Below are 17,602 nucleotides of genomic sequence, written 5' to 3'. Positions count from 1 at the left end.
AAATTATGTGAGACTGAAAACGCCCTTATCATAGCTCGGTCTGGCTACCAAGGGTGTCTCAATCAGGTCCACATGGCCCCATCCAACTGCACTCAGCCCCCACCCCTGACGTGATGGTGAGGGGGCAGGGCCAGGGCAAGTGGGGTTGTGCCCAGGCACAGGGTTTCCAGCGGCCTCGCTGTTTAGCCAGAAGCCTCTCTGGGCCCCCGGGACCCACTGGAGGACACTGAGCACGCCTTCCCCCAACCTCAAGAGGCTGTAGATCAAGGTCAGGTTTTGGTCATTTTAATTGTAAAAGCCAAGACAGTTATATAAATAAGACCACTGTGTAAAATAGGATTCACCCTTCTACTAAAACCCTTCACCCCACACTCAAAAAGAATATAGAAAATCCAGCAGAGATAAGTACAAATGCGCGTGCGGTCCCTGATGCTAAGTCACTGCAGGCCAGGCTTCCCTGCTGAAACGGGCCCGTGGTGAGCACACTCCTGGCCCAGGCGGCTCACCGGAGGCTCAGCGACACCTCGAGACACTGTCCAGAGCAGGCCCCACACCCTCAGCCACTGCACAAGTAGAGGCAGGGTCAAAGGTTCACGCGGCCTGGCGGTTGGGGAGGACGGAGGGGACAGAGAGGAAAGGCTGCTCGGTCCTCATGCTGAAGCCAGGGCTGTGGAGCTGTGAGTCCAGTGAGCTGCAGTGGTCTGTTCAGCCTGGGGTCAGGTTGGGGAAGGGGCTTCTTGGGGTCACCACTTCTCCAGAGGACGAGGAGAGAAGCTGCCAGTGTCCCTTAAGAGGAGAGGCTCCTTCTTGAGGCCGTTTGCATATGGCCAGTAAAGACAAGGACAGTGGCACCTGCCAGCAGTGCTAAGGGTAAGGGTAGGGGGCTCCCAGGATGTGAGGGGAGAGCAGCCCCCGAGAGAGGAGGGGCTGGCATGTCCTTGTGAGAAAAATCCCATCTCCCCACCCTCCTTCTACCCTGTCACACCTTCCCACCCCTCCCCTGCATCAAGCCCGCTGCCTGCTGCCCCCTTCACACGTGGGACTCAGAGGCAGGTGGCTGGGAGCCTGCAGGTAGAGATGTCAACAAATCCGCACACTGGGCGGCTCCGGAAACTGGTATACGAGGACAAAAGACAAGACCCTAGACTGGGCTTTGAAAAACCATGACCTGCCTGGGGCTGCTCCCCATCCCGGGTGAGCCGCAGGAAGAGGCCCTGTGCGGCGGGGCGGGGCAGGGCAGGGCGGCGCGGCAGTGTCAGGAGCACTTCCAGACACACACGGCCAGGGCCCCGCCGAAGTACAGGTACAGGAGGTTCTTCACCTCATGCGTGATCTCAAAGCCGAAGCCCTCGCCGATCACCACATGCCAGGAGGAGCCAAACTTCCTGTCCATCGTCTCTTTGATCATCTTGGCGGCACTCTGGAAGGAAGAGGATGCTCGTCAGAGGAGGACGTGTGGGGGACAGAGTGGGCATGAGTCAGCTCCCTCCCCTGGAAGCAGGAGTCTTGGCAAGAGAAAAGCCTGTTGCCCAATTATTGTGGTTCTGCTGCTCACGGAACCTTCGGAAAGGCTTTCCACGCAGGCCGCCTCCTGCCAGGGGCTGTTACACAGGCACAGAGCACCAGACGTCACCTCACCAGTCAGGAAGACACTGGCAAAGGCAGCAGAGCGGGCATCGGGCTGGAGACAGCCCTGGGTTTGAGCTGGGTTCTGTCGCTCAGGGCACCAGGCTGTTCTCAGGACTGAGTGAGGTAATCCATCTGAGAGCACTCTGCAGACTGGACAGGCTTGTTGTCATCACCGCGAGGTGTCGGTGCATCTTCAGGGAACAGAAAGGCTTTTCCCTAATGGGTCTGGTGGGCTCCCAGAAGGGAAACTGGACTACTTCCCTCAGTCGTGGCAGCAGCCTGCTCTTTCCTGTGCTCGCTCTTTCAAGGAAAGGGCTAGGGAGGGCCAGAGGCCCCAGCCTTTGTGCAGTGAAGCCCAAGCTCAGGCACTTGCGTGCACCAGCAGCACCCACTTCTGTGCCAGGTGCCACGCTGAGCGCTTTGCCCACATCATCTCAGTACACATATCCTCACAACTGCCCGTGAGGAGGCAGCATCCCCACCCACCCCTCTCCCCGACCCCAGTTACAAACTAGGAAACTGAGGCTCAGAGATGAGAAATGGCTTGTCCCAGGGTAAAGAGCTGAGGACTGGAGACAGGACTCACTGGCCAGAGCCTGCCTCCCCACTGGCTGCCATGACGCTTCTTTCTCGCTTACCACCAGACTGATGAATGACATTCCTGTGTCAATGCCTATTGGCCATATTGCCAGCACCTAGAACAGTGCCTGGCGCAGAGATGGTGTTTAACATTCTTTTGAATGGATGAATGAATGCAAGAATGAATGCCTGGCTGACCGCTCTGCTTCACTGGGATGGAGACAAGGGGAAAGGTGCCTATTCAGCAGCCCACTTGAGATAGGGAGCAGGGACAGGGGCATCACAAAGAGCCCTCCGGCTTTCCTTCCCCTAGGGCTGGCTGTGAGCACCAGATCAGGGCCTGGAGACAGCACCAGCCTCCTCCCTTGCTGGCCTTCCCCAGACAGTGAATGCTTCCAAGGAAGGCACTGGCCTAGTCCTGGCAGGACTCTCTGGAGCTGGCTGTGGGGACTGGGGCCACTGGATTCACCCATGGGGGTCACCAAAGGCACAAGGGCAGCCTGTACCGATGGCAATACCTCGTTGTTGTTGGAGAATTTCTCACAGGCCGTGACACATAGTTCCATGGTTTCCACTCGCATCTCCTCTGGCATGTCCGAGTGCTAGAGACAGGGCGGGGTGACAAATAGAAAGAGGCTTAGCCCGTGACCTGGCCTTCTGGGCTGGCCTCTCTGTCCCAAGCTTAAGGCATGGACACTGCGTGGCTGCCCTGGGACAGCCCTGGGTAGAGTCCAGAGAGGTGCCCCATCTCCTGACTCAGAGCCTACAGCTGGGGCAAAGGGGGCATGGAATCAAGATGAGGCATGTGGCTCTAACACCCAGGCCCCTCTGCCAGGGCACGGAGCTCCATCAGCACCGCATTCCAGCCAACAGACCCAGGGAAGAAGGCCGGCTCGGGCAGGAGGCATGCTGGCTACGGAGACAGTTTACAAGTAGCCTCTGAGCACAGCCAACTCTCGCCCCAGGAGCCTGAAGAGAGCTCTCCACTCTTGACCGCTCCTGGTTCTCTTCCTGCCTCTCTGGCTGTTCCTTCTCAATCCACTCTGCTGCAGCCCCTCCCGCTCCCAATTGCTGCAGCCCTGGGCTTCATCTCTGCCCTCTCCTCTTCTCATCCTGTTCTGTGATTTATTTATCGTCTATACGGCGAAGGTTGTCCCATTTGCATCCCCAGCCTTAACCTCTTTATTGGGCTCCTGACTCCTAAGTCCAACTGCTCACCTGACACCTCACTTAGACGTCTGAAAGGTAAGTCTTGATTTTCCCCTCAAACCTGCTCTTCCTCTGTCTTCCTTCTCTCGGTAATTAACACCATTTTCTCTCCGATGTTCAGGAAGAAACAAACCCTAGGAGTCATCTTTGACCGGCTTTCCTTCCTTTCCCTCCAGCATCCAGTGCATCTGTGAGTTCTCTTGCCTCTACCTTCAAGATCTGTCTAGAATCTGACTATGTCTCGCCACCCTCATCTCTCTGGGCCTCTGCAGGAGGGTCCTCACTGGTCTCCCACTTCTACTCTCTACCCCCAAATCCATTCTCCTTACAACAGCTGGAGTGATCTTTTAAAAACATGAAGCAGATCACATTACTCCTCTGCTTGGAACTCAGGAGAGAATCCATGCTCCTCCCGCGGCCAGAGAGGCCTCTGAGGTCTGGGTCGTCGTCACTCTGACTCTCATGTCCTGCCACCCCTCTCAGCACCCCGTTCCAGAGAGCAGCCTTCTTTCTGTTCCTCCGAAATGCCGAGCTCATCCCCACCTCGGGCTTTTTGTGCTTGCAGTCTCCTCTGCTTGGAACGTTCTTCTCCAGACCGTCATAAGGCTTACTGCCTCACTTTATTCAGGTCGCTGATCAGAGAAACCTTTCCAGAAGCAAACCTCTACTCTCCAGCTGCTTAGGCCACCTTTATTTTTCTTGATTGCACTTATTATTTGAAATTATGTGCTTTAAACCTTTCTTTCATGTGGGCCAGGCCTTCATCTGTCTTGTTCACAACTATATCCACAGTGCCCAGAATGGAGCCCAGGATACAGTGGGGACCTAACTAGAGACTCAGCAAATGAAGGAATGAATGAATGAATGGATCACGGGCGACTCCTGGATCTCCAGATCTGAGCCGGAAGAGCCCTTAACTTCCTCCCACTGCCGTCCTGCAGGGGACGAGCTACCCCGCCTCTCTCCAGGACTGCGTGGGCTGCTGGCCACCCGGCCTCCCTCCCCAGGGCTTACCCTGACCAGAGGGAAGGTCTGCAGGCGTTTGTAATCAGCCTCATCTTTCTTCCCCTCCGTTTCTCCCATGATCCTTCCACTGTGACCACCGGAGGAGAGGGGGCGCTCTCAGGAGGTGCTGGGGCTGGCAATTAAGACACACCCAGGAGACTCAGGAAGCAGGCCCTGACAACTTGGTGGGAGCAGAGAGTGTCCTTCCCCAAGGGCTGCTGTAGAAAACAGGAAAGACCAGGAGAAGAGAGTTGGCTTTAAAACCACGCATCACAAATTAGAAATGTCTCACTAACAATTTGACACCTCCCCGTCTTAACTCCTCCGCATCCTTTTCCAAATGGCCAGCAAGTCTGCAGACGGGAGGATGAGTCAACACGAGATGCTGGGACCCGGTTAAGAACACACTGGTACGCTGCTGCAAGCCCACACTGTCATTATCAAGACAAATACTGATTGCGGGCCAGGCCGAGGAGGGAGCCTGGGGCTCCGCCGAACAACTGCAGCTTGTCTGCAAGCCCACTCTGCACAGTCCTTATTTCTCAGCAGACGCGCTTCCACAGTTAAATGTCAGGTTACGATCAACAATCCTGGGCTTACGGGCAAGCGAGTGCTTCCTTGTGCAGGTCCCTGATCTGCAGGAGGAATGGGAACAGCGATGTTCCAGGTCCTCCTTGGCATGCCAGGCTCCCCAGCTCTTCCTGCCAGCTCCCCCTTAGGCCACCCCGTCCTGTCTGGCTGGCCCAGGAGCTGGGAGGCCTGGGCGTTAGTGCTGCTTCTACTGCTCACCCATAGCAAGGCCTCAGATTCCTCATCAGTAACATTCGGGTAGTCACATCTGTCTCATGGGGCCGTTATGAGGATCAAACGAGACAAAGCAACCATCTCACTGCCAGGCACATGGCAGGCACTCAACAAACTGTCCTTCCCTCCCTCTGGCTCCTGGGGGAATCAAATGAGAATGCATGTAGAGATGACTGGAAAATTACAAAGCCTACTATATACGTATAGTTTTTTTTCTTTCCAAATCCAATTATCTAATAACAGATGGGGCTTTTCCTAAAGAGATGGGCCTGGATCGTAAGTGACTGGAAGCCTGCTGGAAATCCTGGTGTTTTTCTCTTTCCTGCAATTCAACTTATGCTATAATTCAAAGGACTTTTTATCTCAGAAGTACTAATATAAATGAATACAAACCACCATGTTGTGAAACCCTTTTTAACAATCCATATTGGACAACTATCGCCAAATAATGTTATTCTAGGATTTCTCACATTTCCAAATAAATTTGCTTCCACGGCATAGCCACGAAACCCTGAAGACACCCAGCACAGTAACTAACAGGTAGTAACGAGAGGAGACGGTCATTAGGCTTCCTGTGTGCCAGCCACTGTTCTAGGTGCTTCCTGTGCACTCAGTCTGTCACTGCACCTCCCATGAGGTAGGTCCTGTACAAACGGAGGCATGAAGCTGTTATGCTGCTGGCCTGAGGTCACTCAGCTAGTGGGAGGCAGAGCTGGGGTTTGAATCCGGGTACAGTCTGTGGTGTGGGTACTCCTATCCCCTCCTCCTAAGGCCTCGTCACAGCACTGTCACACAGTAGGCACCACAAAGCTGGTCTCGTGTGTGTGACCACTGGTGCGGCTCATATGATCCCAGCAGCGAGATAAATGTCTGACCTTCCCTTTCGGTGTCTGCCATCCTAATGCTAACTTGACCCTTGTTTGGCCAAACACTGAGCTTTCTGTGCACTTTTTCCAGGCTGTGCCCTCAATTTTATCCCATTCTCTGCTGCTTCAGAAGCCCTCAGAGCCATCCATGTGGTTGGCCCCCTCGAACGAGGCTGGAAGCCTGGCACCCATGCCACTGTCCCACGGCACCAGTATTTTCTGATTTCTCATGGACAGACGGCTCCTCTTTTCTCATCAATTCTGGGCATCAGTGCCACTCAGATATTAGCAGTTTTTCTTTGTCTCTACATATAAGCTGGCAAATTTCCAAGCACTGTCTCATTGTACTTTCTGCTCATGTTTCTCATTTCACAAAATCCAGTGAATCACTTTGTCTTCGCTCATTAACGTTAAGGCCCTTCTCCAGTTCCATCCTGTTCTCCAAGCTTGAGTAAAGGCCACTTGATGGGCTCCTCCTCCACATTATCAAGGTGTGACCGCAGGTGGCAGCTGCACTGACATCAAAGGATAAGGGCTTCAAGTTTTGTCTAAGTGAGATTTTCAAGTGGGAACAACTTAAAATGCTGAAGCAGCTGCTTAGGTATCTTTCCCCTAAATATTTCAGTTGCGTTCAATTCAGCCTCTGGGCTAAACAGTGCTAGCAGGGAGGGGCCTTGAAGGGAATTCAGAGGCAACGGCACCCATGCCTGCCTGGGGAACGCAGGGTCTGTGACAGCTGCTTAGACTCTGCTTCAGCATATGCAATCCTGATGTAATGTCATCAGACTTCCGAGGTATTACCAAAGCCATTCTTCAGGAACAAAGAGGGAAAAGCCATTGGGACAGTTTTAGGGGGAAGGGCGGCGCCTTGTAGAGGAGAGAAGGTGCAGGACCACAAGGCAGAGTTTTTAGGCTTGAATACCAGTTCTAGAAGTGGAATGAATTCTGCCCTCCTCCTTGCTTTGTAGCCTTGGGCAAGTAATTTAACCTGGGCCACGTTTTCCCCTCTATGAAACAGGACACTCCCATCTTCTCATCCTCAGTAAGCTGGAGCGAGCACCCAGGACATGCATGTGAGCGTTTTGAAATTTTACAGCTCTGTGCACTCTGACGATCGCCCGTTCTCACTACAGCCATGTTATCAGCCAGGACTTCGTCAACATTGTTCAACCACATTTATTAAGAGCCACGACTGCAAAAAGCTATTCCTAACCACTACACGTATTTCCGGGGATCCAAAATGGATGAGACTTACAGAATAAAGAGGAACAGTTATAGATGATGTGTTTCCAAATCCAGAAAGGTAGGGGAATTTTTTTGTGATGCTGTATCATTATAGTACAGCTCTAGTTATTCAGCCGCGATTAAAAACTCCTGCTGAAAGAACGCTACCCAAAATAGCAGACCCAGAGGTTTTAATAACCTTATCAATCTTCCATGGAAATGAGTGTGTGTCTGACAGCTCCAGGCCAGAAAGAGCGCCCTTTAATAATGTAAGTGTGCGCACAGCCAGGTACTTGAATCTGCCGGGTGCCAGAGCTCGACCCGTCCCAGGGCTGGTCCTGGCGCAGAGCCACGCCAGCCTTGCTCTCTCCCCTGCCCTTGATCTTCCTCCTCACCCAAGGGCCCCCTGCGTGCTTTACGCGTCCTCCCCCACGTCTGATGTGAGGCTTCTCCTAGGCAACAGGAGGCACAGACGGGGCTCTTTATCTCATCGCCATGTCAAAGCCAGTGTCTCTTGTCCCGCTGTCCCTTGTTCTTTTGTGGTACTGACCTCAGTCACCATTTATTACTTTGCTTCTGGAGCACTTGGCAAGAATCCTTAAGAGGGTTAGGGGATGTGGGGAAAAATGAATGGACTCTGGGAAATAAGGTCAAAAGAGCCTGCCAGCCCGCCGGGGGCACCCCCAGCCACTCTATGCCTAGGACACTCCTGGCCCACAGCCCCAGGCTCATCACCCTTAACCACTGCCAAGCATCTGGACACGCTCAGAGTGGGGCCCGGCAGCTGTGAGTGCAGGCTCCGCAGGCAGATCTGAACTCACATCTCGGCCTGTCTCCGACAACTGTCTACTTCTCCAAGCCTCGGTTTTCTCCTCTGGAAACTGGGACTAAGAATAGACTCGACTTCACAGTAAACGTCAGCTCTTGTTACTGGTGCAGCAGGAAGGGGACTGCAAAGTCCTTCTTCATATACCAGTCCACTAAACATCAAAACATTCGGTCAGACAGTCAGTACTTACTGACTTCCCAACTCTGTGCAAACACCGTGTTAGGAGTGATGGAGGAAAGAGCCACAAGGGAATTCTGTAAAACTCAGCTGGGGCCGGGCCAGGGCTGAGGGTAGTGGTGTGGTTGCACAGTGTTTTCACATTCATCGTCTCATTTCATCCCGTAACAACCTGTGGGGGTGGCATCTACTCCCAGGTCTCAGGCAAGGCACCTCAGGCTCAGAGAGGCTTGGGGCTGGCACGGGGGTACACAGGCAGCAATCACAGTGCCAGGGTCCAAACCCATTTCTATTCTTCTCATTCCACCTTCTGTGCTTTCTCCCTGTCACAAGCAAGTAGGAGATAAGGCAGAAGCACAAATAACTTCAATCCCGGGCAGCCACCTGTCCAGGCACTCCTTCCACTGCCAGCCCTATCAGGGATACGCACTGGGGACCTCGTCATCCTCCGGCCTTTCCCTGACATGGCCACCCTCTGCCTTCTGGCAAACAAGGAGCAAAGCCACTAAGGTGAAGAGAAAGGAAAATACGGGCTTGGGGGCATCCATCCAAGACGTCAGTGGTGGGTCAGGAAACAAGATCTGGATTCCACAGATCAGTGTAAAACGGGGGAAGCAAACAGCGCGGCCACTTTTAGATTTTGCTCAGTAAGAGCATTAAAAAACATATCATCTACCAAAAAAGAAAGTTTTAATAGTAAGAAGGAGATGGTCGCAGAATAAAGGACAGTCCTCCTCAAGAAAAGACAGCTACCTTTCATACACACAAAGGGGTGTTTCTTTTTACATTGCCCTTATTGTTTCTCATTTTACTGAGGTCCATTTTTCTGAGGTCCATTTTACTGAGGTCTCATCTTTCTGATGTGCTTTAGACCATAGGGAGGGAGGGAAGACGAGAGAGGGAGGGAAAGAGATCATGAGATTAAGCGAGGGGGAGAGCGAGAAAGAGAGAGATCAAGACATTTTCTTTACGTATAAAAGGATGTAATAAACAACAGTGACTCACGTGGCACACCCTCACGGACATACCCAAATCTGGATGAAATCCCAAACATTTTTGACAAGATACAAAGTACAACAAAAAGTCCTAACTATCGCAGCTATTAGCTCTGGAGAACAGATGCTTACTATAGACAGCACATTACACAGTCTCCACACGCAACACCCCCTCTTTCCCACTCAAGAAAACAGATTTGAACGTAAGGGACTAAGAATGACATTATCACAGAAATAAACTGGAGTTAGCACTGATTTTTTTTTTTAAATCATTCACAAGTGCTAATTACCGGTGACATCTCACAACCAGTCACGACTCAGCTGTGCAGTGTGAGTCCAGACAATCACCTTGGCTGAAGGACTTTATCAATTCTCCTGTAGATGCCCCAAAGCACAAAATCTGGTGTTTGGCACATGGCAGAATCCCAACAAATATCTAAAGTGTAATTAAATTATTTCATTTGCTCCTTGGGAAGGGAGAGAACCTATCAAAGCCATTCAATAACGTTTATTGAGCACTGACCTCGAGCAAGGAGCGGGGTGGGTGTTCTATATACCGGATCTCAGTTACTCCTCTGATAACTCGGTCAGACAGGCACTATTGTCCCTACTTTTCTGACAACTGTGCAGGCTGAGAAAAGGAAAGGGACTGTCCACCCAGCTAATCCTAGGAGGAGTTAGGATTTGGTCAGGCATGCACGACTTCAAGATTACACTTTTTTCAACTACTCCACTATAAGCTAGAGACAGTCCCTGCTTTCAAGGAGCTTATGATCTCATGTGAGAGGCCAACACACATACACAAGAACGAACGATGGTTCATGGCAGAAAGCAGTAAGTGCCTCAAGACAGATGCAGAGATAGAGGAAAGGGGAGAATTCTGGCAGGGGCAGGGGAGAGGACAGCAAGAAAAGCTTGGTCAGGCGTTACAAGGTGAGTGGGAATCCTGACAGGGGAACAAAGTGAGGAAGACTTTTCTAGGCAGAGAGATGAACAAACACAGTGATATCAAAGCAGAAAGCTCAAAGTGTTTTCTGGGAAAGTCCAACAGTACAATTTGGCTGGAGGACAGAACTTGGCAAAGGAGAAGGGACAAAGAAAGCTGGGGAAAAAAAGGGTGGGGTTGGGTTGTGGCAGTGTAGGAGGGCCCTAAGACCTAGGCTTAAGAAGTGTGGATATTTTTAGTGGAGAATGAGAAACTCTTTGGGGGGGTCTCTTGGGGGTTGTGACATGGTTGTGTTATTGGACAATTACTCTGGTGGGCTGGGTTAACAGGATGAGAGACTGGAGACAGGGATACCAGTCAGCAAGCTACAGCAATGGCCCAGGTGACAGCCATTAAAGACTTGAACCAGGGGGGTGGCTTCAGGAGTGGCGAGGATAAGATCCTCATGGTACAACAGATGGATAGTAGAGAAGCAGGCCAGTTTGATTTTAGAACTATGTATTGAGTTTAAGTTGCTGGTGAGATATGCACGTGGAGGTGTCTTGTCAGGAGCAGGTAATCACCATATCAGGGATCCTCAGGGGCAGAAGGGAAGCCATCACGTCCAACCATCACATCAATCTATCAGTCTCCACCCCACCCCCACCATGGTTAGGGATACCCCAAAGTATCCCTAACCATGGAAGCCCAGGAGAAAGATCAGAGCTGGTGGTCCAGACTTGAGGGTCAAATGGAGAAATGAGAGGTGACACTAACGCAGTTGGTGACACTTCTCAGAGGGGGAAAGTGTGGGGAAGTAAGAGACAAAGGAAGGCAAGTAACAAATACTGAATCTGCATTGGACTGGACTTCGATTCCCATTATCCTCAGAATTCCCCAAGGAGACGCGCCAGAGTCTCCTGATTTTATATATACTCAGACTGTTGCCCAGATTACGTAACTTGCTAGAGTCCTGTAATTCGGAATTCAAATTAGGTTTGCCAAGTTCTTTTCACTACACCCGATAGCTCCCATGGGGAGCACGTCCTCGAGGAAGCCTACAGTTGGGTCAAAGAATCACATCCTAGAACGACAGACTCATTCGAAGAGGCCTTAGAGCTCATTCAACCCAACTTCTCGTTTACAGTTGGGGCAACTGAGGCCCAAAGAGGCAAATGACCAGCCTGGAGTCCCAGCACGTCGCCAACTGTCCAAGTCAAGCAGTCTGGGCCGAGGCGATGGCGATGGCGACCACCGGCTCAGCCGCGGGAGGGGGGATTACTCCGAGAAAGGTGGGGGGAATCAAGGTGCTAGGAGGAGTCGGGTCAGGGGGGATGGGGGACCGCGAAGCTGGACGGGGCCTCAGGTGGGTGGGGAGGAGCGGCCCGCAGAGTCGCGATGGCGAATCTGTCACGACCGAGCTCACAGGTCCCCCAAGTGAGGAGGTGGGGGGGTTGGGAGGACTTGGGGCTCTGGACCAGCAGGCAGGAGACTGAGGCGGGGCCTCCGCGGTGGGCGAGGCCCTGCCAGCCCCGCGATGCCTCCCGGCCCCGCTTCGGGAGGGCCCTCCCCACCCGGCTGCCCGCCGCGCCCTGGGGCCTCACCTGCTCCCGCGAGGGCCGGAGCCGGGGCCGCAGCTAGCGCACCCCCGCCAGCGTTGTCAAGGAGCGAAACAAGAGTATCTTAGCAACAGCAAGGAAGTCCTGCCCCCCACCGGACGTTGATGTGACTTTCACTTCTTATTGGGGAACAAAAGTGTCAATCAATGTTGAAGGGCCCTACAACGTAGAGGGTGGTAGGAAGGGGCGTGGTTTAGAGCTTAGGGAGGCGGGGCTTTATTTATAGTCGTCTTAAGTGGGCCTGAGGAGTCCGGGATGTAGAGAAGTTGTTTTAGTGAAACAAACTTTGGAGAGCGGTATTGGGAGTTTCTCTTAGCCATTTGAAGTAACAAATTCAATCTGTTGGTGTTGTGACACTGGGATGCTATTTTATTAGGATCTCAAAACCTAATAATAACAGCATTTATGTAGGGCTTTACAATCTCACATGATTCCTACCACAATTATTTTAGGTAATGGTGCTTGTAGCCCCATCTGAACTAAATTCAGAGAAGTTAGTAACTTGGTAAGGGAAAGAATCAAGGTAAAGCTCCTGGAGAAGGAACCCCCACGCCCTCTCCACCACAGCACACCCTTGGTAAATAAATGAAAAACAATAGGATATACTGCAGTATGAGAGGAAGCCATTGGATTTAAAACTAATTTGGCCTGGCCTTGTTTTTCCAAAAGGACCTGATGTGGCCTGTTGAACATGCATTGTACATCTGCTTTAAACATTGACAATGTCCCAAAGACAAGAAAGATGTCCTTAAAGATAGTATCTTCCCCCATATTGGCATTTCTTTCAGAATAAGCGTTTCCTCCTGGAAACTAAGGATTAATTACTGACCTGCGGTGCTCACCTTGTGAGCAGTGATCCACTGTGCCAGCAAAGCAATCTCGTGACTATTGTAGAAGGGACATTCCTATGATATGTGATGGATGCTCTTTGTTCCAAGACTGTATACAACCACTCTGTATGCCACTCTTCTTTGGTGCCCTTCCTTCCTTGGGGAAGGAAGGCCCTGTGCTATAGTTCTCAGACTTGGCTTATAATAAACTCATCTCAGTTTTGATTTATAGATTTATTATGTATTATTTGCTTCAACACCCGCATATGGTTGCCTAGGCCGTAGGAGACATTGTACATCTCACTTAAAGACACAGTTGTCCAGAGCCTGCCTTTTCTTTCCCTTGGGAAGAAAAATTAATCTGAAAGTATTGATACAGTACAATAGGGGGAAGGGAGAAGAACCTGCAGATTTAGTTATTTGATTGGTGGATCAAAAATCAGTGAGGTACTCCATAATTTAAACACTAGTTTATCATAATGGGTACTTCGGGTGAAACCCCACTTCACATTCACTGGCACCTACTGGGAACTCAGTCCAGCACTCCTGGCCAGGTACTAGTGATTCAGGGAAGAGTAAGATGGGGACCTTAGTCTCAGAGAAGGCACAGTCCAAGTGGAGGCACAGCCATGTTAACAAGTGGATACAGAGTAATTCATTCTACCTGTGCTCTGGTAGAGGTGTGGACAAGGTGCTGGTTCTCACCAAGGAGGGAGCAACTAACGCTCAGAGAAGGTGGTGCTTGAGTTGGCTGAGTCTAAGTTGACCAATAGGCCAATGAGGGTGGGAGAGCACAGTTCATTGGGGAACTGCTGGTGGTTCCATTAGGACTGGGTGGAGGGTGAATGTGGTGGGAGGTGATGGGGAAGAGGGTGAAGATGAGGATGCAGAGGGAAGTAGGGAGCACAAGAGTCAGAAGGGTTGTGACTGCCAGGTTCAGGGATGTGGGTGCTCCCTGGGGTGAGACGAGAGTAGGGGAAAGAAGCAGTTGGAGGGCTTCAAGTAGGGCAGTAACATGGTCAGATCTGGGTTATGGAATGATCAGTCAAGTGGTCAAGATGGTGGACTAGACTTGGAGTGAGCAGACAGAAATGAGTTTAGTTCTGAGACTTGGCAGCTTGAGGTGTGCTAGGCCCTTGCTGATGCCCAACTTGCCTCCCTAGTGCATCCTGAGGGTCTGTGGAATGTCTGACTCAGCCTCCAGATTTCCCCAATCCTCTTTGCCAAGTTTTCCAGGAGATGGAAGGTGGCCTTTGAGGGGGATGAAGCTCTCGCCTCCGCTTGTCATCCAAACTTCTCCCAAAAGGGGTCCGCATTTGCTGCCTTCTCTTTCTCACCTCCCATTCACTCTTCAGCCCACTGCAATCTGGTTTCCACTCCCACGACATCACCGAAATTCCCTCTTCCATGGTTACCAGTGACCTCCTGAAGAGTGGAATCGTATAGACTCTTTTAGTCTTTATCTTACTGGACCAACCCCCTCTGCTGGCATTAGCCCAGCGACGGTGCCCATCTTCGTGAGCTTCCCTACCCCAGAGGTGGTGCCTGCAGAACTCTACAATGCAGATTCCAGGGCCCCACGGCTTCAGCATGGTGTGGAGCAGGAATCTGTATTTTTCACAAGCAACCTTGTGCACACTCACAGTTGAGAATCACTGCTCTGTCCTGACACCTGGGGCACCTCATTCTCTTGGATCTCCTCAACCTCTCTTCCTTTCTGGCTCCTTCTTGAACTCTTCTTCCCTGGCTCTCTGTGCCCACCTTGACCTTCTTTCCTTCTCACCAATGGTCTCAAGTTTCTTCCTACCCTAGGTCAGCTCCTCATCAGCAAGAGTGTCCCTCAGTCACAGCCCCTAGGGTATTTTCTGGAACTGAAGATTGGGTATGTACTTTGGAAAAGCCCCTGGTGATTCCAAACACTGTCACAGGGAGTTATGCCTCAGGAAGTTATGCGTATCTTGTTGAGAATTGCTGCCTTACGACTGTCCCTTGGGGATCTCATCCACATCCGTGGTTTCCATTGTCAATGTCCATCTAAATTCTGACGACTCCTGTGTTTCTCTCTCCAGATTAGGCCTCTCACTGGAGCTCCAGACCCAAATATCCAACTGCCCCCTGGCTGTCTCCTCCAGAATGTCCCACAAGCCCTTCAAACTCAATGTGTCTCAAACTAAATTAATCATCTCCCTCCAACATGCTCTCCCAGCATTCCCCACTCGGCAAATGGCACCACCACCCACCCAGCTGCCTCCATCAGAAACCAGGCATTCTTATCCTTCACACTTCCCCCTACCAATGCCCACCTCAAGTCAATCACGAGCCTGCGATTCTGACTCCTAATGAAGTCTTGATTGAAGTCCCTTCTGGCCATTGTCATGGCACTCCCCATGTGCACAGCACCATGATCCCTTTTGTATTATTGCAACAACTTCCCAATGGGAATCCCTGACTGCACTCTTGCCCGTCCTCTGTACCACAGCCAATGTGATCTTTCTAAAACCTACATTTCACCACTGCATTCCTCTCTGTAACAACTCCTTTCCTCTCTCAACAGTTCCGCATCGCCTACCAGGTGACATCCAGACGCCATGACCTGGCATTCAAGGCCCCCATGGTGTGGCCTGTGGATGCCTCTGTCTCCTTGCTGCTCCTTCCCCTGTGCTTTATGCTAGCTCTCATGGCTCTCCACACACTCCATGCTGTTTCTCACCTCCCTGCCTTTGCTCACTCATCCTCTCTACTCACATTCTCCCTCTGCCTTTCCCTCCTTTTCGCTATATGAGCCCATCGCTTTTTGTCTAAGCTTGTGCTCATTAGAGCTCTATCAGTTGCAACCCAAAGAGTCCTTTGTGCTCCCATCTCATCTGGTGCATGTTTCTCTCATTGCCCTTCTCCACTGTTTTGTACTTAATTCTCTGAATTCCCCTGTGAGCTCCTTGAGAACAAAGACGTTGTCCTATTTATCTCTACATCCCTGTGTTCCACACAGGATCTAATAGAGACTAATTGCTTAGTAAATGTTTCATGAATGAGTGTATGAGTGAATGAATGAGGTAGAGTCCTACCCTACTTCTTCAGACTCATCTCTTGTCAATCCCCAAGATTCAGCCTACATTCCAGCCACATCCTTTCATGCATTGCTCTTGCTGTTTAAAATGGCTAGTGGTGGACAGCCTGGAATAAGTTAGCAATTGGATCAGCTGCAAGTAACAGAGGTTGGAAAAATAGTGACTTAAAACAACATAAATTTGGGGCTGGCCCCATGGCCTAGTGGTTAAGTTTGGCACGCTTTGCTTTGGTGACCTGGGTTCCATTCCCGTGCAGAGACCTACACCACTTGTTTGTGGCCATGCTGTGGTGGCGAGCCACATACAAAATAGAGGAAGATTGGCACAGATGGTAGCTCAGGGCAATTCTTCCTCAGCAAAAAAACAAAAACGAAAACCATAAATTTTTTATCTTACAGTTCTGGAAAAAGAAGTCATTGGGCTCGTTGGGCTAAATTCAAGGTGTCCCTCCTGGGGCTCTAGGGGAGACTGTTTCTTTCCCTTTTCCAGCTTCTAGAGACTTCCTGCATCCCCCTCACACTGACTCTTGGACTTCCCTCTTTCACACCTAAGGACTGTTGTGACTGCATTGGACCCATCCAGATAACCCAGGTTAATCTCCGGTCTCATGGTCGTCTGATTAGCAACCTTAATTCCATCTGCAATCTTATTTCCCTTTGCCACGTGACATAACATATTCACAGGTTCTGGGGATCAGGATAATTGGAGGGCCATTATTCTAGCTACCATAGTCATTTTGGGTAAATTTTCCACTTGTAATTGAAAAGAATGTCTATTCTGTCATTGCTTTGCTAGGTCAAGTTTGTTAATCATTTTGTTCAAATTTTCTATACTCAAACTGATTTTTTCTTTTTTTTTTGAGGAAGATTAGCCCTGAGCTAACATCCGCTGCCAATCCTCCTCTTTTTTGCTGAGGAAGATTGACCCTGAGCCAACATCTGTGCCCATCTTCCTCTGTTTTATATGTGGACGCCTGCCACAGCATGGCTTAGCAAGTGGTGCATAGGTCTGCACCCGGGATCCGACCCAGTGAACCCCACGCCGCCGAAGTGGAACGTGTGAACTTAACTGCTGCACCTCTTGGCAAGCCCCACTCATACTGAATTTTTTGTCTGCTAGCCCTATAAATTATTGAGAGAGATGTGTTAAAATGTCCCACTACATCAGGGCCAGCCTGGTGGCATAGTGGTTAAGTTTGCACACTCTGCTTCAACAGCCTGGGGTTCACAGGTTCGTATGATCTAGCGTGGATCTAGCATTGTAAGCCATGCTGTGGTGGCATCCCACATAAAATAGAGGAAGATTGGCAATGGATGTTAGCTCAGAGCCATTCTTCCTCATAAAATAAAAATATCCAACTACACCTGTTGATTTGTCAGTTTTTCCCTTTGGTTCTGTCAATTTTTACTTCATATATTACAAAGCTGTGTTAACACATGCATACAAATTTATGATTGTTATATCTTCCTAAGAGATTCACTCTTTTGTTTTTATATTTGGCTCATATTTATTTATTTGGTTTTTAAATTATTTTATTGACATCATATTGGTTTACAACAGTGTATAATTTCAGGTGTACATTATTGTATATCAGTTTCTGTATAGACTGCATTGTGCTCACCATCAATAGTTTAGTTTTCATCTGTCCCACCATACATATGTGCCCCTTTACCCCTTTTGCCCTCCCCTCTATTCACTTCCCCCCTGGTAACCACTAATCTATTCTCTTTGTCCATGTGTTTGTTTATCTTCCACATATGAGTGAAATCATATGGTGTTTGTCTTTCTCTGTCTGGCTTATTTCACCTAACATAATACCCCGAAGTCCATCCATGTTGTTGCA

The 17,602-nt window shown here is 50.4% G+C and overlaps 1 protein-coding gene across 1 annotated transcript; it reads right to left on the bottom strand.

The window, feature by feature from the left end:
- Window positions 1–264: 264 nt before the first annotated feature.
- DNAL4 (dynein axonemal light chain 4) lies at window positions 265–11,972 on the bottom strand. The gene is made up of 4 exons (XM_014851300.3): window positions 11,847–11,972; window positions 4,432–4,640; window positions 2,727–2,810; window positions 265–1,420 (listed from the first exon to the last, which is right to left on the bottom strand). The coding sequence occupies exons 2-4, from the start codon at window positions 4,498–4,500 to the stop codon at window positions 1,256–1,258; spliced, it is 318 nt and encodes a 105-aa protein (XP_014706786.1). The 5' UTR covers window positions 4,501–4,640; window positions 11,847–11,972; the 3' UTR covers window positions 265–1,255.
- Window positions 11,973–17,602: the final 5,630 nt, after the last annotated feature.

The sequence above is a fragment of the Equus asinus genome, chromosome 4 (genome assembly GCF_041296235.1).
Source record: "Equus asinus isolate D_3611 breed Donkey chromosome 4, EquAss-T2T_v2, whole genome shotgun sequence".
Taxonomy (NCBI): Eukaryota; Metazoa; Chordata; class Mammalia; order Perissodactyla; family Equidae; genus Equus; species Equus asinus.
Note: the sequence above shows the minus strand (reverse complement) of the source record. Positions and strands in the feature narration are given on the sequence as shown.

Bases quoted from the DNA above. Each gene is read 5' to 3' on its own strand.
- DNAL4 (XM_014851300.3), bottom strand. From the start codon at position 4,500: ATGGGAGAAACGGAGGGGAAGAAAGATGAGGCTGATTACAAACGCCTG. The intron at 2,811-4,431 runs GTAAGCCCTGGG...CCCTGTCTCTAG, and splicing joins AGACCTTCCCTCTGGTCAGG to CACTCGGACATGCCAGAGGA. The intron at 1,421-2,726 runs GTATTGCCATCG...TCTTCCTTCCAG, and splicing joins AATTCTCCAACAACAACGAG to AGTGCCGCCAAGATGATCAA.